The sequence below is a fragment of the Cucumis melo genome, chromosome 5 (assembly GCF_025177605.1).
Source record: "Cucumis melo cultivar AY chromosome 5, USDA_Cmelo_AY_1.0, whole genome shotgun sequence".
NCBI classification, from domain to species: domain Eukaryota; kingdom Viridiplantae; phylum Streptophyta; class Magnoliopsida; order Cucurbitales; family Cucurbitaceae; genus Cucumis; species Cucumis melo.
The window spans coordinates 13700657-13724114 of NC_066861.1; the positions used below are offsets into that span (position 1 = coordinate 13700657).

At 32.9% G+C, this 23458-nt stretch overlaps 2 protein-coding genes across 2 annotated transcripts; both read right to left on the bottom strand.

Annotated features, from left to right (window-relative positions):
* Window positions 1-19567: 19567 nt before the first annotated feature.
* On the bottom strand, window positions 19568-21372 carry LOC127149331 (uncharacterized). Its single transcript, XM_051084513.1, has 5 exons — window positions 21051-21372; window positions 20897-20962; window positions 20429-20818; window positions 20246-20341; window positions 19568-20154 (listed from the first exon to the last, which is right to left on the bottom strand). The coding sequence occupies exons 1-5, from the start codon at window positions 21351-21353 to the stop codon at window positions 19597-19599; spliced, it is 1413 nt and encodes a 470-aa protein (XP_050940470.1). The 5' UTR covers window positions 21354-21372; the 3' UTR covers window positions 19568-19596.
* Window positions 21368-22990, bottom strand: LOC127149332 (uncharacterized). The gene is made up of 2 exons (XM_051084514.1): window positions 21877-22990; window positions 21368-21613 (listed from the first exon to the last, which is right to left on the bottom strand). Exons 1-2 carry the CDS (start codon window positions 22588-22590, stop codon window positions 21452-21454), a joined length of 876 nt encoding a protein of 291 aa, XP_050940471.1. The 5' UTR covers window positions 22591-22990; the 3' UTR covers window positions 21368-21451.
* Window positions 22991-23458: the final 468 nt, after the last annotated feature.

Sequence of the window (23458 nt, forward strand, 5' to 3'; positions counted from 1 at the left end):
GATACACTTGAGATTCTGATGATACACTTAATATATTTCACTAGTATATCTTGATACATATTATATATTTGCTACACTAAGTTACTTCATTCATATACTTAATAATGCTACATTGAATTGCATAAAATTTGAAAAAAATGGAAATCATGTAGTAAATATATCAATCAACTAATACATATAATATAAGTACATCACAATACTAATATACAAAACTGATACAAAGTGGGAGAAAAAATAATGATTGAGGCCTTAAAAAGTGGGAGAAGAAATATGAGATGATTAAGATATTAAAAACGGAAGAAGAAATAGATTATTGAATGGTAGTTTGAGAATAATAAATATTTAAGATGGAATGTATTTTAAAAAGTGAAAATGTTGTTGTGTTTGAAAGCAACCATTTGAAAAAGTTTGAAGAAAGAACTTAAATTTAACAAAAGATGATGATAAAAAATGGTGAAAAGAAAAAGGAGATAAAAATGCCGAAAATAAAGATTGAACGAACGATAGTTTTTTTAAATTTTTAGAGAACCTACGAAAAATCAACCGAAAAATTGTATTTGAGAAAAACAAACATTTTTTATTATTAGATTAATTTTTTATTATGAATACAAGTATGATATAGAGGTTTACAAAAAAGAAGAAGAGAAAGTGGAAGATGAAGCATTAAAGGGAGATGATCAACAAAGAGAGAAGAATGTATGGGCCAGTTTGAGAATAATAAAAATTTTTAGGGGAATCCGTGGAAACGAAAAACATAAGAATGGAAATTGTTAAAATAGCAAACTGTTTTTATTTTTTTATTTATTTATAGAAAAACTAGCTGCCTGGAATAATTTTCAACTTTTTTCAATCGAAAATGTCCCTCAACGGATGAGAACTGTCTATAATCAAATACAGTATATTTAAGGAACCTAGGAAATCAAACAAAACATCACATAGCCGCGATTACAGTGTATCTGTAAAGACACCCACTTATGATAATTATTAACCAAATCAAATAATTATTATATTATTTCAAAGATCCCTAACCATATTCAATTGATTTCAATATCCTCTAATTATTCCAATTTTTCCCTTCAATAATTATATATTCAAACTTTAGCTACCGATTTTTTCCTTCAATAGCTATTAACGCAATGATTAGGTTCTAAAATTTTAATGCAATGAATTCTTCCTTCCTAAAATAATGATAAACATGATGCAATAATTAACCATATACAAAAACATTAAAAAAAACCTAACGGAAAAGCATTTAAAACATTCAAAATTCAAATTTAAATTCCAACCATTCCCTAAAATTACGGCAAATATAATGGGAATACATAAGTTTAGATTCAAATCCCAACTATCCCTAAAATCATGCCAAAACACAAACCGGAATTATCCCTAAAATTGGGAATATCCCTAAAATTGTGATCTATCTTTAATGTTGCCAACAAACCGGAATTAATCGAAACCAAACACAAGATTCACCGAAAGACAATCTTTTTGAAATTTCACCGGAACGTTCATGGCCATTAAAACATAAATTTCAACGAAGAACGGAGCAAAACATATTATTTTTGAAATTTTAACATCTTTATATTCTAAACTACTTTAGAAAAATAACTAATATTGTCTTCCCAACATTATATTCATAAGATTATGCTATATACATTTTATTTCTTTGCCCTTGTCTACCATATTTTCGTAATATCCGACCATTACATCAAATTAAAACGTGATCCCTACAAATGAAACAGGTACCCGTATAATATATGAAACAATAATTTAATTTAATATTCATCCCTCCTATATACAATCTAGCAGTGAATACTTTATTTGATAAATGTGTTCCCTTTGAATTTTTTCCATGGGTTTACAACGAGTGAAGACCGTATTCGATGGTAGATGGATTGAGTCCTGCCGGTATATTGACTATCGCCTCCTTGATGTATATGTTCCAGTTTCATCCGCATTTCAAGAATTTGCAAATTGTATCCAACGTAGACTTTTTCCAAATTCAAAAGTTTATGTCTCTAGGTTGACCGTTTACTGGAAAGATTGCAACAATTTGAAACTCATTCGGATTGTTGATGATAAGGATGTGTCTTGGATTATGTTACTTATATCGAAATTCCCCGACAATGATCAAATAAAACTCAACGGATGAGAACTGTCCAGATTCAAATACAGTATATTTAAGGAGATAGAAAAATCAAATAAAATATCACATATTCGATTACAGTGTATTTGTGAACACACCCACTTATGATAATTATTAACTAAATCAAAAAATTATTATATTCTTTCAAAGATCCCTAAACATATTCAATTGGTTTCAATATCCCCTAATTATTCCGATTTTTACCTTTAATAATTATATATTCAAACTTTAGCTATTAACGTCCTATAATTTTAATGCAATGAATACTTCTTAAAATAATGATAAAGATGATGCAATAATTAACTATTAACAAAAATATTAAAAAAGTAACGAAAAATCATTTAAAAGATTTAAATTTCAAATCTCAAGTAAAATTCAAATTCAAATTCCAACCATTCCCTAAAATTATGACAAATATAATGAAAATTTAAATTTAGAATCAAATCCCAACCCTCCCTAAAATCATGCCAAATAAAATATGATCTATCTTTAATTTTGCCAACCAACCGGAATTAAGGGAAACAAAAATAGAAGATTCACGAAAGACAATCAACCGGAATTAAGGAAAACGAAAAATTGTACTAAAAGAAGAAGGTGGAAAGCGACGATGCGGGTGGAAAGCCATTTGAAAATTTGAAGAATGTTAGAACCGGAGAAAATTTGAAGAAAATTTTGATAACTCGGTATTTTTTACCGATACATGCAGAAAACAGAGGAAAAATCCAAAGGTTGAAGAAGGAACAGAAGCGTGAAACGAAATAACTCACCGATACTTTGGGTGGGCAAACCGATTAAAAAAAGGAAGGGTGTGCAAACAGTGGAAAAGCGACGGAAGAGAAATCGATGGTGGAAAAGCGACAGAAGAGAAAGCGACGGTGGCAAACGAAAGAGAAAGCGACGGTGGAAAAACGGAAGAGAAAGCTATGGTAGAAAAGCGACGGTGGAAATGTGCCGGAAAACGTTTTTTAAAAAACGGAAGAACAAATACGCCGGAAAGCTTTACAAAAGATGGTTTATTTTTTTGGGAGGAAAAACTAGAAAATTGAAGGGAGTGCATAGTATGTATTAATTACAGGGTATTTGTGGTTTTTCTTACTATTGTATTTAGGAGTCTATATTGTAAAGTAGGTAGGGGCATCTAAGGCATAGTTATCCTATTTATTATGTGGAAATTAACTGTTTTGCTATTTTGACAATTTAAAAATAAATTTGACATTTATCCAAAGTAAACCTTAGATTTTACTATTCTTCTTGTCGCCCCAAAATTTTAAGTAGAAAATATCTCCATAATATTTTAGAGATTAAATTTGTCATATTTGCAAAATTTAAAAAGTATATGCCATAATTGCTAAAACATATTCTCATCATGCTATCCAATACAATTTTCCAAATTTTAACATACATTTCTTATTTAAAAAATAATTAAATTGATTTAATGATATTTATTAAATATCATAAATGGGTGACAATTAAAAAGTGTCATAAATTACTATAGTTCGAAAATTCACATTTTTACCCCAAAACACGCATCTTTTTTACATTTATGACACATTTTTCTCTCTCTATCTCAAATTTCATTATTTTATTGTATCATTAAAATCAAAAAATGTGATAGTAAAATGATAGACTTCTATTATTGGTAGATTTTATTTTATTTACAATTTTTGTAAAGTGTTGTTATCTATGTTAATACTTTTCATCTAATTTATATATTTGCAACTTTGCTTAAATTAAATTTACTTGGAATTGGAACGTTACAAAAACATAAGTTTCAAGACCCAACTTATAATTTAACCAAGGTTGAATGATTATAAATATTTTAAATTGAGAATATATGTTGAATTTGTTATCTATGAATTATAAATTTTGTGAGTTTATCTTAGAGTTCAGTTCACCAAAGTATGCAACTTGAAGATCAAAGTTATTTCACCTAACCAGAGTTTGTGTGGTTAACCTGCTTTATCTTGTTATGGTTGAGTCTGATTGTTATGATCTTATTTCTTGTTTGGGCTATTTTAATCAAGATTGTTATGAGTTGAGTAATTTTCTTGTTAAGATTGATGATGTATTTAGATTACATTTTCAAACGTTTAATTTAAAAATAAGTTATTTTGAAAAAATCTAGGGTGTTTGTAAGTCACTTAAAATAGTTTTTTAAATGTATTTTAAACAATTTTCAAAAAGAAAATATTAAATTTTTTAAAATATTTTTTTGTTAAGTCAATTCAAATGAATGGTGAGTGTTTGACTGCAACCGCTCAGGTATTGGATTTTAGGAAATGCTTTTACTTTGCAAAGGGTGGGTGGCTCATCATCTTGGTAGCTTTGAAGAAGGTGGAAGTGTTGGGATAGTGGTTTCTGTTTGGTTTTCCTCGACTCTATAGGATGAGGTTATGTGACATTGTTAGTGTGGTTTTGTTTATTCTTAAAAAAAAAAGAAAAAAGAAAAAAGGGTTTGTGTGGTTGAATATAAGAATTAATTTATTAAAAGAAATGATCAATACAAGAATTAATTTATTTAAAAAAGAAACTCTGAGTTTGACATTAAAATTTGATAAAATGTCTTAATTTGTTGTTTGAAAGAGGGCATTATTTCTTGTTGGTGGAGAACGGGTCACATGTTAATTGTCAGCCAATTTTTATGTGAATCTCTATGTTGCCCACCGACTAACCCTCCATACTGCCCCATGTCTTCTCACTTCCCCTTTTACTATTAAACTAATTGATTATATGTACTGTATTAATAATTGATGCATCCCATTAGAAGTGTTCTTTTCAATTTTATATACTCATCTTTATTTTAGTCTTTCTTTTACATTTCTTCAAAAGAAATTTCCAATTTTCCAATAAAAAATTGAGATCTTTTTACGTATAATCCATACGGTAGATTGAACTAACCTATTTACAAATATAATAAAATTGTATTTTTATTATAATAGATTACAATACAGACATCTATTCTAACTTAGTCGATATTATTTTTAATAATTAAAATAATTTTGAAAATTGAAAATGACTTTTTTTTTCTAGAGAAATGGAAAATCTTACAAGTTGCCATCATAAATATTCTGCCAGCTTGAGTATTTTAAATTTTTGGCATATAAATGTATGGGGATTTGAATCAGGTAGCACACCTTTTAACTAAAATCGTATTACTTTTGTTTAATATATATTTAAAAAATTGTTAATAATATTAGGTAAATCAAAATAATATTATTTTACTTTTATAAATACCAAAATTATCCTCATTTGCGAACACGTGTCTCTCTCTCAACTCTTATTCTTTCATAATTTACTCTGAAATTTTCTTATGCTAAAGAAAACACCTCGTTCGATTTTTGCTTCCTTCAAATATGATTTCAATTTATCTTTTTGATTAATAAGGAATCACGCTTTCATCTTTCCATTCTTTTTTATATTTTTCGATTTTGATTTAAAAAATTCTAGGTTTTCATTGTGTTTAGTTGAGGAAATAGTTATTAGGACGATCGTAAACCAAACAAGAAAATGATTGAAGCAGTAGGAGAGTATGGAGGTTGGAGAGGAAAAAACATTATTGCCATTATTGATTAGATAAAATAAATCTTGACTCAGTTAATTGCCTTTTTAAAAAAACTGGCATTATTGTCTCTTTTAAAAGCACTAGAAAATATTAACATGCGTTGTACGTGTAAAAATTATATTGTTGCCTTTTTATATTTAAATATTACTAAACAAAATAATACGTTACTAAGAGTAACTTTTTTAGTATAACTAATACACTTTGATGATAAATGAGCTATGTTCTTTTTTACCACTAAGAGTAACTTAAAATGAGATTAAACAATGTACTACAATTGTAATTTAGAAGTAAACATTAATATAGAGAGAGAGATAAATTACCTCTTCAACCATAACAATCGATCTCCAAGCATCTACTTATTCTTCATTTTTGTTCCATTGTAACAATTTTTATGAATGTCACTTAAAAAAATTCTTAGATCACATATTCGCATTAATTATGCTCGGCAAAATGTAGTTCTAAATGTGATCTAGAAATAAATTTTATAAAAATGACTTCACAAATTTCAATAGAACAATCCAAATCTAAAAATAAAATATAACAAAAAAGAAAAGAGAAATAAGAAAATCCACCTTGAACTTGAACCACCAACAAAATGGATAAGAAAAAAGAAAGAAAAACAGTTAGTTTATTTTCAACTACATAGAAATATTTATTAAAAAGGTAAAACTATATTATAATAAATCATTTGAAAAATTACATTTTTACTTCCAAAGATAAGAGATATATATACACATATATTGTATGTGAGTTCTCTCTCATTACTAAAAAGAAGAATGGATACATAAGTTTCTCACACCACTTTAGCAACAACTATGATAATAATATAACTCAAAACATTGTTAGAGCTTGAAGTCGCAGTTAACATTGTATCATTTTTCTATTTTCTTATATTTATATCTTCAAATTTTTCTCTTAAATCATCAAGTATTAACATATTATAGCATAAAAAATTAAATATATTGCAACATAAAAATAAAGTCAAATATAAATGATGAGGGTTGAATCAATCAATATTATATAATAGAAAATTAGAAATTAGTATAAGAAAAAAACATATACTTTTGCCATAAAGAGAAAACACACGTGACGAGTAAAATATAAGAAAATCAAACTAAGTAGGGAGAAATTCAAGTGTTTGAAAAAAAATGGTTGAAGAGATATCTTTATATATAGTTGAAGAAAATAAAACATTACACCGACTTTTGAGATCTCATCATTAATTAATATAAATTCATAATTTTTAGAAATTAAATTATTGAAATGAATAGTTAAATCATTCTATAATGGAGGTAAGAATTTGAAGAGATAATGAACCGTTAATATTTATTTTGTTCTTTATATTAAATAAATAAATAAACATAATAAATCAATTATAAAAATTATAATTAATAATTTTTTTACAAATTGAATATAAATGATTTTTTTCTTTTTCTAAATTAAACAATAACTAATATTTAATATAGCAAGGATAAGGATTATAGTTTTTAATTATTTTGTTGGTTGTTTCAATTTGTGTTTTTGTTTGGAGTTTGCAAGTTGTAAACCCATTTCAATTGAAGGTAGTATTTCTAATTTTTCAAAAATAATATTTAGTGTTAGCAAAAAAAAAAAAAAAGAAGTTATTTGCTCTTTCTAATTGTCCGTTTTTCTTCCGAAGCAACACCAATTTCCTTCTCTTTTTATGTGAATCACGATGGAGTCCTAAAAATAATGAAAATGAACTTATTTGCAAAATATTATTGGTTTTAGTCTAGTTAAATACTTTTAATTAGTGTTTAAAAACTCAATCAAATGGCAATCATATGATAATAAAATGTCAATCGGATTGATTACATTTTGGTGGAATAGTTGGACTTACTTATTGAGTTACATGGGAAGATATATATGGTTTGAGATGTGGGAATTCATCACAAAGACTTTAATTCTCTTTTTATTATCATCTAATTACTATCTTATTTTCTATGTAATAATTAGTAGTTTGTGATCGTCATATGAGTTTTATAAGATATCAAGTACTCCCATGATTTATTTATATATAAAAAATTACTATGACAAAAAAAAAAAAAGTCAAATGTTAATGGGAAGGTAACTAAATGACTATCTCATGAGCTAACTAAAATTGAAAAGAAGTAGAGCAATCAGATGACAATCAGAAGGTAACAAAATAACAATCAGACAATAATCAAAGGACTATCTTAGTCTTTCATTATGGTTGAGCTTCCTTTGATCATTTTTCATAGTGATAATGGGATGATAGACGTGTTTGTAGATTGCAATAATGGATGGTAATCAGAAACTACTTAGCAATTTACAAAAAAATTGTAAGGTAATCAAATCACATTCATAATGCAATAAAAAAATCCTTACCAATTAACAATGAAAGGTAATCGCATGAAAATATGAGATAATTAAAAACTACTTGATAATTGACGAGAGCTGGAAGGTAATGAGATGGTTATCATATTCTACTTATGTGAGACTCGTGTTTGGAATTGAAGTGTCAAACAAAATAAGAGTTTGTTTATAATGAATTTTGAATTAGGCGTTTTGATGCTTGGCATTGAAGATAGGCGATGGAGGAGAAGGAGAAGGGGAACAAAGCTAAGTAGGCAGGTTGAAGTTCAACACGAGTTGAAGTTAAGCGTTAAAGAGTTAAGAATTTTTTGGGAAATTTATTAATTGTACTTAAAGGATCACGTTAAAAGTTTAAGCAAAAACATGGTTTGAAAAGTTATTAAGCTTACACATGTAGCACTTTAAGCAGGAGCCGACAAGTTAATAAAATCACTTATGAATGACTAATCTAATTTGGGATTAGTGTAAATATAGGGAGAAAGGTCTGAAGAAGAAGGATTAAGCTAAAATTATAAGGAGTACTCTGCTGAAAGGAAGAAGCTAAGCATTTGACGAGAAAAGAAAAGAAACGAGACTAGGCGTTCTGAGGAAAAAGGAAATACTTAGTGTTGTGAGTTGATTTTGGATGTTTAAAGATTTAAAAGATTTTCTTCTAGATTTTATGTTGTCTTGTATAGTGTAATATACGTTAATGTTTATATGAAGCATGATTTCTAAAAGAGTTTATATGTTTCAAGTTAAAATCATATTTTATGATTGTATATTGTGTTGAGGTAAACTATTAGTCTTATTCTTATCAATAAGCTAGCTAATTAAGTGACATAGTGAGTCAAGGTAACCATAGGGCGGGGTGAGCAGACCACGTGGCGGTAAGAGGCTGACCAATGTGGTGTGTTAGTAGCCTGAGCAACAAGAAATGAATTAAGAAATTCTCAAAAGATGCTGATGATGATGCGATCATCATAGTAGGCTATGCGTGTGAGGGGTTTATGTTCTTGGTGGTAAGGAATAAGTAAGGCTAATATGTGATTTATATGTTTTATGAAATGAGGGCTGAGAGCCTGTTTTACAAACTTTGTTAATTGAATGTGTTGTTTTCTCCTAAAAGGATTTCAAAATATCACTAACTAAGTATTTGACTTATAGTTGAAATTTTTCCTACCCAGGATTGTTAGGCGTTACGGCCAAGTTGGGTAAAAAAAGACGAGCTACCATGCAATGAAGCTGTGCAAGGCGTTTAAAGTTTATTGTTATAGTTCATATACCTTAAGAAACATGTAAATTGTATTGCAAAACGTATGACTTAAGTTAATGAAAAGAGAAGTTTTGTTATATTTTTACTTTGCTTTTTGTTTCTTTATTGCTTAGTAGCAAAGGACTTAAGATTGAACTAGGCAATAAAGCCAAGTTTTAAGACTCAAGGACTTAAGATCAAGTTCTTTGAAGTTTAATAGAGGCACCAAGGCCTTAAGTCGCGCGCGTGCCACATTGCGAGGTTAGGATGCATGCGGTGGGATGTGACAACTTAATAATTATAAAAAAAAAGTGTGGTCGTTAGATAACAATCGATATTATTTGCAATTAAATAACAATCAATATTAATTAAGTAACAATGAGATGGTAAATAGATATCATTAATAACCAGATAACAATTAATATCAAATAACAATCATACAATAATCAGATAACAATAAAATAGCAATAGATATCATTGATAATTAGTGGTATTAGATGACAATCAGATAAAATCAAAAGGTAATCAAATGCAGTTCCACATTTTTAACTATTAGGGCATTTTGATCATTCGAAAATTTCAATTGAGTTGGACTTGTTAATTTGTAATTACGCTAATTTTAAAATGTTAGATCATGAGCCTAATTTTTCATTTTTATATTTTGCATTGGGTGCAAGTTCCATACCATCAACTTTTTTTTTGTAATTTTAAACTAAAACGTAATTATCATCCTTAAAATTGATTAGGTTAAATCACAATATTTTTGAAGATATTTACAAATATAGCAAAATATCACAATCTATCTATATTATGATAAATCATGATAGATTAAGATAGACTACTTTATATGTTTATCAATAAAGTTATTTGATGGAAGAATCAATCTTAGCTTGTGGCAAGTGCATATTAAGGATGTGTTAATACTAATTGGATTGCGCAAGTGTAAGTTAAGCAGTAACGATGTTCTAGTGCAGTCTAAGAATGATTCCAGCAAAGGTTTAAATAAGATAGTTTTCGAGCTGAAAACAGGTTGTTGAGGATGTGGATAGTCTAAACACATGCAAAATAGAGCAAGTTTGTCAAAGGGCTCTAAATCGAATGTTGCAGTGTCTTTCGCGTCAGGAGAGATAGTGACAATAAATTTGTATGATTTTAAAACATGATCATCTTTTAATATACACAATCCAATTTTTGTTTAACAAGTCTAGGTTCTTTAAAGTCTTTTCAAATTTGAGGATGATAGGAGAAAATGTATTTTATCATAGCATTTTCATTGGGTTACTCCATGTTTTTCAAATATTTAAGTTAACCTTAAATATAGATGAAAAAGTGAAAGTTGAGTTTTGTACTCTAATATAATGGACATACCCAGATCCGGAAATAAAAAGAAATAAAGAAAAAAAGAAAAAAAAAAAAAGAGAAAAGAAAAGAAAAGAAAAGAGAAGAAAGAAAGGAGAGTGTAGATTCAGATCAGATAAATAGAGGAAGTGATCGTGGCCGTCAATTCAATTGGTGTGTATGAATGATAAGATAGGCCCCACAAAAGCTCTCAATCTTAGTGTTTTGTCCGTAATCAACTCGTTCAAATCAAAGCGCGTGCGGGCCCACTCCCCCACATATCCGACGTCGTTTGCCAAAAATAGGTTAAAAAAAGAGATTTAAATGAATTTTGGGACAAGTTTTCAAAAGAAAGACTTTTAGGACAATTTGGGTGTGAATAGACAAAAATGCCCTTCCTTTCCTTTCCCTCTTCCACGTTGCTTTCCCTTCTCTGATTCGTTCTCTTTCGCGTATAGTTCCGTTTCCCTTCTCTTTTCTTTCGTGTAGAACACTTGAACCTACTCCGGCCATCGTCAGTTGTTCATCGTCACTTGCCCATCGTCGCTTGCCCATCGTCGTTTGCCCTTCGTCGCTTGCCCTTCGTCGCTTGCCCTTCGTCGGTCGTTGTCCAGTGCATTTCGTCGCTCCTATTCGGACCATTCAATCAACTTCGAGCGTCTTATTTAGGTGAGTTTCATGTATAACCGATTTTCAATTTATCTGCTGTAAGTAAATGTTTGTTAGGGTATTTGGTGCTATTTTCATCCGTAATTGTCTGGTTTTTGGAATTGGACTTATTTGCCGTAAATTAGTTTAGTCAAATTTTGGTTTTAGGTTCTTAGAAAGTTCAATGTTCAATGGCTAGTGAAAAATGAATTGAACTAGAGGATGAGGATTTAGTTGGATCAAATAGAGGAGGAGTAAGCAATAGGAATAGAAGGAATTAAGGTTTTTTTTTTTTATCTCGCATTTTTTTTTTATCTCGCACTTATCTCGCACGTATCTCGCACGTTCCAAACTTTCACTATTTATTTCAAAATCAACTTGGTACACCTCCTAATCCATTTAGAGCTATTCTTTGCATGTTTAGTAACTCTCTTAGGCCCTCATGCTTTATCTCGCACGTATCTCGCACGTATCTCGCACACATCTCGCACGTTCCGAACTTTCACTATTTATTTCAAAATCAACTTGGTACACCTCCTAATCCATTTAGAGCTATTCTTTGCATGTTTAGTAACTCTCTTAGGCCCTCATGCTTTATCTCGCACGTATCTCGCACACATCTCGCACGTATCTCGCACACATCTCGCACACATCTCGCACGTTCCAAACTTCCACTATTTATTTCAAAATCAAATTGGTACACCTCCTAATTCATTTCTTTACATCTTGCACGCATTTTGTAGGTTCTTAAGTTCAAATCAATTTTTTAAGATACAAAAGTACTTAAGGTAGTTTAAGGATGGCACATGTTCGGATTTTAGTGCGTCACGGTGGTGAATGGGATGAGGGACGAAGAAAATATGAAGGAGGAGTGTTAAAAGGCATTGTTGTCCCTAAAGAAATAACACACAAAGATTTACAGTCTGAACTATATGACCTTGCAGAAGTTGACCCTACAAAGTTTGACATAAAGATAAGATGTATATATGAGATCAAAGGGGAAAAGGAAGCTCCTCCATTTGAGTTAAGCAATGACCGTGATTTGAAGTTTTATATTCTTAGTGAAAATCCATTGGAGGTCCCCCTATACCTATCGTTTGAGCCTACAAGCAATCGAAGCATGAAAGTGTTAAACAAAGATTACAATTCAGTATCTGGGAGCAACCAAGTTCAAAATTTAAACCCTCATCCTCCTCCAATTGGAATGGATAGATTAGATGAGAATGAAGTTGATATTGGTGAAGTCGAGGGTGGCTTGTGTCATAACATGATAGGGACCAATTCGGCTATATGGGAATCATATGAGTCATATCATTCAATAGATGATACTTTTACATTGGAGTCAGTTGAGATGTACAATGAATTGTTTGACATCCCAGAACAAAGAGATGCTCCTACAAAAGATTGCAAAGGAAAAGGTAAAGTTGACTACAGGTCCTCTAGTCGGAAGTTGAAGACAAAAGGAAGTGGCTGGTCGGAAGAAAGCTCTACAAGTGAAGAGTTGGATGTAGGACAAATATTTTTTTGCAAGAGAGATTTGTCAATGAGATTAAGTGTGTTGGCAATGAAAAAAAATTTTCAGTTTGTAGTAAAAAAGTCTACAAAAGAGGTTCTTTTCGTTAGATGCATCGACAACAAGTGTGGTTGGAGATTGCGAGCGGTTAGACTGAAGGATTCAAATATATTCAAGATTAAAAAGTATGTGAAAGTTCATTCATGTTCTCTTGAGTTTTTGAATCGTGACCATAGGCAAGCAAAATCTTGGGTTGTTGGAGAATTAATCAAGTCCAAATTCAAGGGGCCCGGTCGCATATACAAACCACGTGATATCATAGAAGACATGAGGCAAGACTATGGCATAAATATGAGTTATGAGAAAGCATGGCGTGCCAGAGAAAATGCATATGAACGAGTGCGAGGGTCTCCTGAAGAGTCATATAATCTTTTGCGTAGATATGGTGAAGCACTCAAATTTACAAATTCAGGTACAATATTTCACATGGAACTCGAAGATGATCGTTTCTTTAAATATCTTTTTATGGCTGTTGGTGCATGTGTTAGAGGATTCTTAAATTGCATTAGACCGGTCATAGTCATGGACGGAACATTTCTTAAGAACAAATATCGGGGTCAGTTGATAGTGGCCGTTTGTTTAGATGGTAACAATCAGATCTATCCTCTAGCCTTTGGAGTAGTTGATAGAGAAACAGATGACTCAATACAGTGGTTCTTAGAAAAATTGAAAGGTGCAATAGGGGAGGTGCCTAATCTAGGCTTTGTGACAGATCGGAAAACATGCTTCGCCAAGGGTATTTCATCAGTTTTCCCATCTGCATTCCACGGCCTTTGTGTCCAACATTTGAGTCAAAATTTGCATGATAAATATAAGAATGACACGGTTGCTACTTTGTTTTATAATGCATCGAGAACATATCGTGAATCAACGTTTGTTGAAGCGTGGAGACATCTTCTTTCATTTCCTAATGGTTCAGGGAAATATTTAAATGATGTTGGAATAGCACGATGGTCTCGTGTTCACTGCCCAGGAAGACGGTATAACATGATGACAACAAATATAGCGGAGTCCATGAATTCTATACTGAAAGAACCTAGAGATTTGCCTATTGCTTCATTCCTTGAAAATGTTCGAGCTTTGCTACAACGTTGGTTTTGGGAGCGTCGAGAAGAAGGCATTAAAGTGACGTCTACATTGACCAAATGGGCAGAGTTAGTTATTCAAAAGAAACAAGAAGGAGCTTTGACAATGAAGGTCAACCCAATTGACTGTTACCAATTTCATGTCAAAGATTTAGATAAGGAGGAGGTCGTAAACCTTCAGACTAAAGAATGCACTTGCAAGGAGTTTCAAGCTGAGCAACTACCATGCTCACATGCCATTGCTGCAGCACGGGTTCGTAATATAAATGTTTATAGTTTATGTGCTAATTATTACACTAATGAATGTTTGTTGGCTGCATATGCGGAGGCCGTCTACCCAGTTGGGAATCAGTCAGATTGGAAGACAAGCGAAGACTACGTACATATGACTGTTTTACCTCCAAAAGTAGTCAAAAGAGTTGGTCGACCGAAGAAAAAGAGGATTCCAAGTGTTGGTGAAGCTCCGAAATTGCATAAGTGTGGTCGGTGTAAACAAATAGGTCACAACAGATTAACGTGTACCAATCCAATTTCATATACCGACAAGTCGAGCATACAAGATTAGAAATTTCCCTACCAATGTACCAAGTATTACACTAATTAATGAATGTTTGTTAATGATGTGTTTTCTTAATGATTTGTCCCAACATTCTTACTTTCTGTGCGTCCAAATGGATGAAGAAGACGAAAATAACGATTGACTTATTCATTTAAGAACACAAACACTGGTTTTATGATCGTTTAAAAATAACTAAATGTTCGTTTAAAAATATGTAAACGATCGTTTAAAAATAACTAAACGATCGGTTAAGAACAACCAAACGATCGTTTGAAAACAACTAAACGATAGTTTAAAACAAAACTAAACGATCGGTGAAACAAAACTAAACGATTGGTCAAACAAAACTAAACGATCGTTTAAAACAACCAATCGATACCTTGAAATTAACTAAACGATCAGTTAAACAAAACTAAACGATTGGTCGAACAAAACTAAACGATCGTTTAAAACAACCAATCGATCGTTTGAAATTAACTAAACGATCGACTATAAAAAACTAAACGATCGTTTACATAAACTAAACGATCTTTTGAAACAACGAAAGACACCCGCGAATTGTTTACAACCGCGATTCAACATTTCAAAAAAAGTATGCGAATTTACAATATTGCCCCTTTGGTAAAAACGACCGATATATATATACGTTCCGCCTTCTCACTTTTCGTTTTTCGTCACTACGCAATACACAACCGCACTGATCACACCTTCGTTTTCTCTCAGTCCATTGTTCTCTCAGACCATTTTTGTCTCAGTCCATAGTTTTCGTCAACGTTAAAAGGTATTTTCCCGAACTTTTCCTACTATAACGTTACACTTTTCCTTTGTTTATATTTCAAACGTTTCAACTTCTGTCTTCAAAAACTATCACTGTGTTCTTATATTATTATTGTGAAGCGTTTAGGGTTTCGGGTTCGACTTCTGTCTTCAATATATTATATTCATTTCAGGATGGCTGTACCTAGCGAAAAGTATTTCCCTGCCACTGTGTCATGCCAAGTGCACAAGATTGGCAGTCTTATTAAGGATAAACTGACCAAGGACCAGCTGCAAATGTTCGAAAAAACAATTTTTGGTCCATTGCTGAATGTGAACATGGTATTCAACGGCCAGTTGATCCATCATTTCTTGCTGAGGCAGATACCTGAAGACGGTAACGCAGATGGAATCTGTTTCTCGGTTTTAGGGAAGAACGTCCGTTTTACCCAAAAGGAATTCAACATCATAACTGGATTGTGGCCAACAAACAATCCATTGGAGAAAGATTGCGATAGCAAGCGACTGCAAAGTCTTCTATTCGGATCAGAAAATAAGAAAGTAATAACATGCTTGGAAATTGAGGAAATTTTCAAGAATTTTGAGTTTACAAATGATGACGATGCTGTGAAGGTCGCCTTGGCCGTCTTTATAGAAACTGTGATGGTCGGGAAGGATAAGAAAACACAGTTTGACATGGACATTTTGGGAAGAGTTGATGATGAAGAAGCATTTAAAAGCTTCGATTGGTCAACTTTCTTCTACACTCGTCTGCTCAACAGTTTAAAGACAAGTCTCCAAGGCAAAAAAGAAGCATACGAGCTGAAGAAGACACGAAGTTCCAAAGCAGTGTCATACTATAACATCAAAGGCTACGTCCTTGCTTTTCAGGTGATTTTTATTTCTTCATACACTTTAAGTAAATGCCAATTGAACATCAAAGTTTAACATATTTGTTTAAATGTTGTAGGTGTGGGCTTATGAAGTACTCTCAACCGCAAATGAGCACCTGGCCACAAGAAACAGTAAGGGATTAATCCCAAGGATATTGAGATGGAATTGTACACAAGCTCCATCTTACAAAATGCTGCAGAATAACATATTCGACAACAAAAATGTAAGTAAAACCTGTCAGTCATCGTTTAATATAATTACACAATCCAATAATACAATTACATTGCAGACTGTTGTTCAACCTAAACTCAAGATGTCAACCCAAGAGAAGGCTTTCATGGAGAGTCGAATTCGAGGGGATGATAACATGCAAATGGAGGAGGATGAATCCATTGGAGCAATGAACAACAAATCATTGGAGCAATCAGACTCATCTCCACAAAGAGAACAACTCTCACCCCAAAGGGAACAAAGTCAAACAGTGGCTGAGGAGTCTGAAATGCATCCAATCACCAAGAAGAAACATTTCAGATCAAAGAAGTCCAATGACAAAGAAGAACGAAGTCATTCAAAATCCTACAAGAAACTGAAGAAGGAAATAAAAGAAGTTCGTAAGGATTTATCCACACTGACTTCTATAGTCTGTAGGATGGATGACACAATCACAAAGCAGTCATTGGAGCTGTATGAAATGAAGCAGATGCTGGAGAGATTGGTCCAGGTAAAATTTGTTTTCATCATACATTAGATAAACGATCGTATAACTTTGATAGACGATCGTTTATCAAAGTTACTCGATCGTTTAACTTCGATAGACGATCGTTTATCAAAGTTACGCGATCGTTTACTTTTATATACACGATGGTTTAACAATACATTATTTTTTTAATTTTATGTTCGTTTTTATTTGTTTGTTAGAATCAAACTGAAAATCAAGGGAATGATCATACTGATCAGAATGACAATGAGTATGTTGTTCAAGAACAACATACTCAACAACAACCTACTGAAGAACAACATACTGAACGTCAAGAGGAAACCCAAAGGTTAACATTTCATTCATTGTTTACTAGTTTATAAATACCTAACAATTGTATTTTTTTTTCTTATTCTCATGTTTCTTCTCATTTTGTTTAGGGAACATGAAGAGGAACGTGGTAGTGATATAAGCATAGACGGTAGGGATGCAGACTTGCTAATGACTATAAGAGATATATCGGATAGTCTAAGTCATCAAATTCAGAAAGAATCAGACCTGCCACAGATGATTACTACCCTTCCATATGTGAGCCAACCTCTTGCACTTTGTGAATTGGCTCCAATGGATCAAACTGTACAAATTGTAAATGAAGAATCTCAACTGGTATGTATACACAACAAATTTGTAGTCGTTTGAATGAATAGTTTGTTACTTGTTTAATACGATTACATTGCAGGAAACAACAAAAAAACAGGTTGAGATGAAAAAAAATGATGAAGCAGTTACTTTGGTTGAAAAAGAACCAGTAACTGTGCCTGATAAAGATGTGGAAGAAAAACCAATAAAGAGAAGAAAGCTATGTAAAATAGCAAATAAAGAGGTGCAACATGAAGATGAACAAGGTAATCCACCCACAACATCTGCTCAGATCATATCAGTATCTACAACACCTGTCCCAGATGTGGAAATCAGAGAAGTAGATCCATATAATCCGATGTGGAAAGTGGATCCAAAATTATGGAAGGAATACTTGCAATGGAAAAAATCAAGAAAAACAACCCATGAAGAAAGGAAAGTAGTCTCCACAACCAGAAAGAAAGACTTTTTCAGACAGCTTGAAGAAAACACATGGGTACATGGAGACGTAAGTACTCTTCCCAAACGATCGCTTATATTTGATATACGATCGCTTCTATTAACTAAACGATCGCTTCTATTAACTAAACGATCGTTAAGTTAATATTACACGATCGCTTACTACGTAAACGATCACATGTACATTTCTTATGCGATCGCTTATCCTCTCCTTTCATTCATTAAACGATCGTTTATTTTTTCTTTGTAGACATTGGATCTGCTATTCGCCCACTTGCAGAATAAAATGTTGCATCTCAAGCACCATTGCAAGCGTTCTTTTAGAATATTACATTCCTCTTTTCTGGTAAGTTGTTATTCTTTAATTTTTTTTTTTGTATACAAGTTAAACTGCATCATTATATTCTGATTAAATTTTGACTTGTTCTTGAAGACTGGAATCAATAAACCAGACTGCATTGTTTGGAACCACATTTTTGATACTCATCTGGTGACACCAGATAATAAGAAAGCTGAATGGACAGACCCAACAGCACACCTAAGTATATGGACAGAAAAAGATGTCGAATACTATTTCAACACTGCTGTTGGTGATTACAACGACATACCAGGGTGGGGAGATGTCAACTACGTGATTACCTGCATCAACATAAAAGAACACTGGTTGGCTATTGCAGCTGATATGAGAAAATGCAGGATCTACGTGTTCGACTCAATGCCAAATTATGTTGAGCAGAAACTTGTTGATGAAGCTCTTCAAATGCCTGCACGATGCATTGCCTCACTCGCGATTGCAATTGGAGTCAACCTCCATTCAGATCGTTTCACATATGGCCCTTGGCCAATACGCAGATCGAAGGCCACATTACAGAAAGGGCGTTCATTGGATTGTGGAATTTTCTGTACCAAATTTGTTGAATGCCTTGTAACTGCTAGTGACCTTGGTTGTCTAACTGTGCCAAACATGAAACTGTTTAGACAACAACATGTGCTGGAACTTTGGGCCAATAAATACTTTTGTTAATATTTGTATTCGTTTATATAATTTTTTTATGTAATTTTTATAGAGAGAATAACATATTATAATTTTAAACTTTGTTATAAAATAAATACTTTGTGATATTTTCAATTAAACGCGACCAAAATTGAGAAAGAATATTTGAGTTAATATTTGTATTCGTTTAGATACATATCACAAAATATTCGTGTAGAGAAATACTCATCGCGCACATATGTATAAACGATCTTCTTAATAAACGATGTCTAAACGATCTTCTTAATAAATGTCAAAATATTAAGCGATCGTTTAGTAAAGTCTAAACGATCGTTTGGTAAAGTCTAAACGATCGTTCGGTAAGTGTAAACGATCTTCTTAATAAACGATGTCTAAACGATCTTCTTAATAAACGTCAAAATATTAAGCGATCGTTTAGTAAAGTCTAAACGATCGTTTGGTAAAGTCTAAACGATCGTTTGGTACAGTCTAAACGATCGTTTGGTAAAGTCTAAACGATATTCTTAAAATCATAAAAAAATTCAGCGATCGTTTAGCTACAAGTAGTTTTGCAACATAGAGAATAATCGATACTACTAATTGAAATGCAACATACACAATAATAGAACAGCCAATTGATACTTGTGATTTATGTTAATATTTCAATACATAGGAGTGTTGGTTGGTCCATACTTGAAATGCTAATTGTTTTCTAAAGTATGACATGTTTTCTTGACATAATGTATCTAAACCAACACCAGCAGCTATGTACTCAAAATACTTAATTGCGAATACGCCACAATCACAATTATTTCGTTGAAGTGGAATTGGGTCAACAATGACAACTGGCCAAGGTTCCTTGTATGTCGATGATCTACCTCTCCTATCAAAGAAGCCAGTACTATCTAACAACTTTGGCACCAACTGTCGAATGGGCAGTAATATGTTTGTCATCTCTTCGGCAGTTGTAAGTGACGGAAGCGAATCCCATACCTTCACTTGACAACTTACCAAATCCAAGCATAATAGAACCCAATGGTTGCCATGGACATTGAATGGAGAGTAAACGTAATCAACACTTGCCCAAGGATCTTGGAAGTCCACTTTTGACCCGACAACATAGTCAACCAACCTATACTCTTCGTCCCAGTCAAACGGGCGATTCTCTTTAATACATTCTTTGTATAGGGGCCACTTCGAAACTAAAATGCGCTGCAAAGAAAAACATACAAACGCAAATATCAGACCGAAAGACAAATATCAAACGCAAATACATACATAAAGTAACGAGACGATTACAAACCATAAAGATTGTGTCCGCAGTTGTGAAGTTCTGAGAAGAAGGTATCCCGGCTGCCTTAATCTTCAAGCGAATGAAAAGAAAAAGTGCATCCAAATGCTAATACAAACAAAAGTAAGCAGTAAATGTATAGAACCATAACAATGATAAAATTATAATTGCATAAATGATAAGATAATCCCATACCTCATCCGACAACCACCGGCGACACATAAACAAGTCTCTGAAAAAAGCCTTCGATTTTTTCCCATGAAAGGTTTCACGCAGCTCATCGTCTGTACGCTTGTCTGTAATCCACGCTCGAAGTCTATCTAAATGGACGTCAAGTATTTTGTGCATAGGATCATAAACAATTGCTTCAGACTCAGAGGTGCTGGTGGTTGATGTCAGAGACCGTTTAGGTAGAGTTGTGAATGGGGTTGATAGGTAAACACTTGCACGCTTCCTACGGGCGGGCCGAACGTGTGGTCGTTGAGTGAGAAATGGTTCTATCTCTATGACGTCCTCATCGTCAACGACATCTATTGGCTCCTCTAAACCAATATCAACCTTCTTCTCCAACACATCTTCGTCACCCTATGGAAGCTCATAATGCATTAGTGTATATAATGATAGAAATTAAACATCAATATTAGCATGAACATGGAACCAAACCTTCTTTTTAACTTCAATGTGTTCATCCTCCAAGCCTTCGGACACCTTGTGGTCCCCTTCGTCACCCTATGGAACCTCAAAATGAATTAGCGAGAACATGGTTACCAAATATGAAACAACTAACGTGAATACACTTAACAGTTTCATTCCTAACCTTTCTTTGAAGTCCAATGTGCTTCAATATGGTTGACATCAGGCCCTTCAATTCGTCAATATCGGATTTTATAGTATTAAGTTGGCCTTCAACAACCGCTACTCGATCTTGGAGATTTCGAATAGCCTTTTTCATCTTAATCTTGGACTTCTGTTTCTTACTCTTTTTCAACTCATCTTCATCGTTAACAACTTCTCGTACTCTTTTTGAACCACCATTCTTCGACTGAATAATGGTAGATGAGCGGAAGTTTTCAAAAAGTTCACCTGAAGCAATTTTCAATTGCTCCTCTTCAGGTGTCATCTCAATGACCGCCTTAATTATAAACTGCAAATAGAAAAAGGCAAATGTATTTAGGACAAAGAAATAAGCACAAAATCACGCGATCCTTAAGTAAGTTACTATTGCTTGCTACTTACCATTGGCGAGTCAAACACCTGGCTTATAGTTTGGGACTTTGGTGATTGTTGGCACACCCACCTCAGCATTCGTGGTATGGCATGATCGTTTACTTTATCTACACCACATCCAATGATGGTTGGTATAGACTCATATGCCCAAACCTATTCCACATTTGACAAACAAGTTTAGAAAGTGCCACAAGATATATATAGATATATAAACAAGTGGTTATACAATCGTTTGAAAACAACTATACGATCATTTAACATAACTAAACGATCGTTAAAAAGAACTAAACGATCGTTTAAATAACTAAACGATCGTTTAAAATAACTAAACGATCGTTTAAAATAACTAAACGATCGTTTCAAATAACTAAACGATCTTTTTAAAGTTTTGAAGTAAGAAGTAAGAAGTCAAATACCTGTAATGCATGCGGAAATCCATTGATAGTATATTTTTTTGTCTGTGTTGATTTCTTCTTTCCCTTGGCATATTGCTTGTCCAAGGCTCTTTTCAATGCACTTAGCGTGCGTACAAAAACAATCCGACCCCAATCATAATTATTAAATGAATTCCAATCATCAGCAATCTTCAAAAAACCAATGTCCACTTTGGTTCGCCTATCTTTTCCCAACAAAGATATCTCTATAAAGTAGACTAAAGCTAATTTGACGATATCATCGTCATCACCCTCGTATTCCAAAAATATATCTTCTAAGTCGCTAACGTAAACACAGTCCTTGTCTTTGAAAAACTTCTCCAACAGTCGACTGTTCCCACCCAACTGAATATAGTCCTCTTTAGGACCCCATAGTCCAGTTACGATGTTAAACTCTCTCCTACCGAAAGTACAAACAACGCCCCCTAGTAGGAAACTTATAGAATCCTTTCCTTCATCTTCCACCTCCCTTAACAGTAAGTAGTGGATGAGTGGCCCATTGAAGACAATATTTAGGTCCAAAAAGTGCCCAAACTTTGTTTTCCTAAATAAGGCTAATTGATCGGGTTTGAGTTTGGCCTTAATATTATGTGTTGTCTTTTCCAAATGAGACAAACAGCTTACTAGGGAATAAAAATGATGGGAAGGATTAATCTTGTAGAAGGGTCCGTCGGTCGATGTTGAAGTCGATGTCATGATTCAAGCCAAGAAAAAGCAAATATATTGAAAATGGGTTACAGATAAAACTCACTGAAATAAGAGAACACGCTCAAAGTTGATTCTTAGGTTCGAAAAGGAGAAGCGACGAAATGCACTGGAGGACCGACGACAGACGAACAGTCGGAGTATCTTCGAAGAGCAGAGCGGGAAATTTGAAAAGCCAAAGAAAGGAGATGTTTTTTTTTTTTTACTTCAGGTGTTCTATGCGAAAGAGAAGGGAAAGCGAACGTGGGTAGGCGAAACAATCAATAGAGAGCGATAGAAATTTAATGAAGGGCATTTTTGTCTATTCACACCCAAATTGTCCTAAAAGTCTTTCTTTTGAAAACTTGTCCCAAAATTCATTTAAATCTCTTTTTTTAACCTATTTTTGGCAATTTCCCCATTTTCATTGGGTTACTCCATGTTTTTCAAATATTTAAGTTAACCTTAAATATAGATGAAAAAGTGAAAGTTGAGTTTTGTACTCTAATATAATGGACATACCCAGATCCGGAAATAAAAAGAAATAAAGAAAAAAAGAAAAAAAAAAAAAAAGAGAAAAGAAAAGAAAAGAAAAGAGAAGAAAGAAAGGAGAGTGTAGATTCAGATCAGATAAATAGAGGAAGTGATCGTGGCCGTCAATTCAATTGGTGTGTATGAATGATAAGATAGGCCCCACAAAAGCTCTCAATCTTAGTGTTTTGTCCGTAATCAACTCGTTCAAATCAAAGCGCGTGCGGGCCCACTCCCCCACATATCCGACGTCGTTTTGCTTTGAAGTTGGAACAGTATACTAGACCGAGATCTCCACTCCAATTATTTGTCTTCTATTTGCTTAATTAATTAGTAGTACACCCCATTT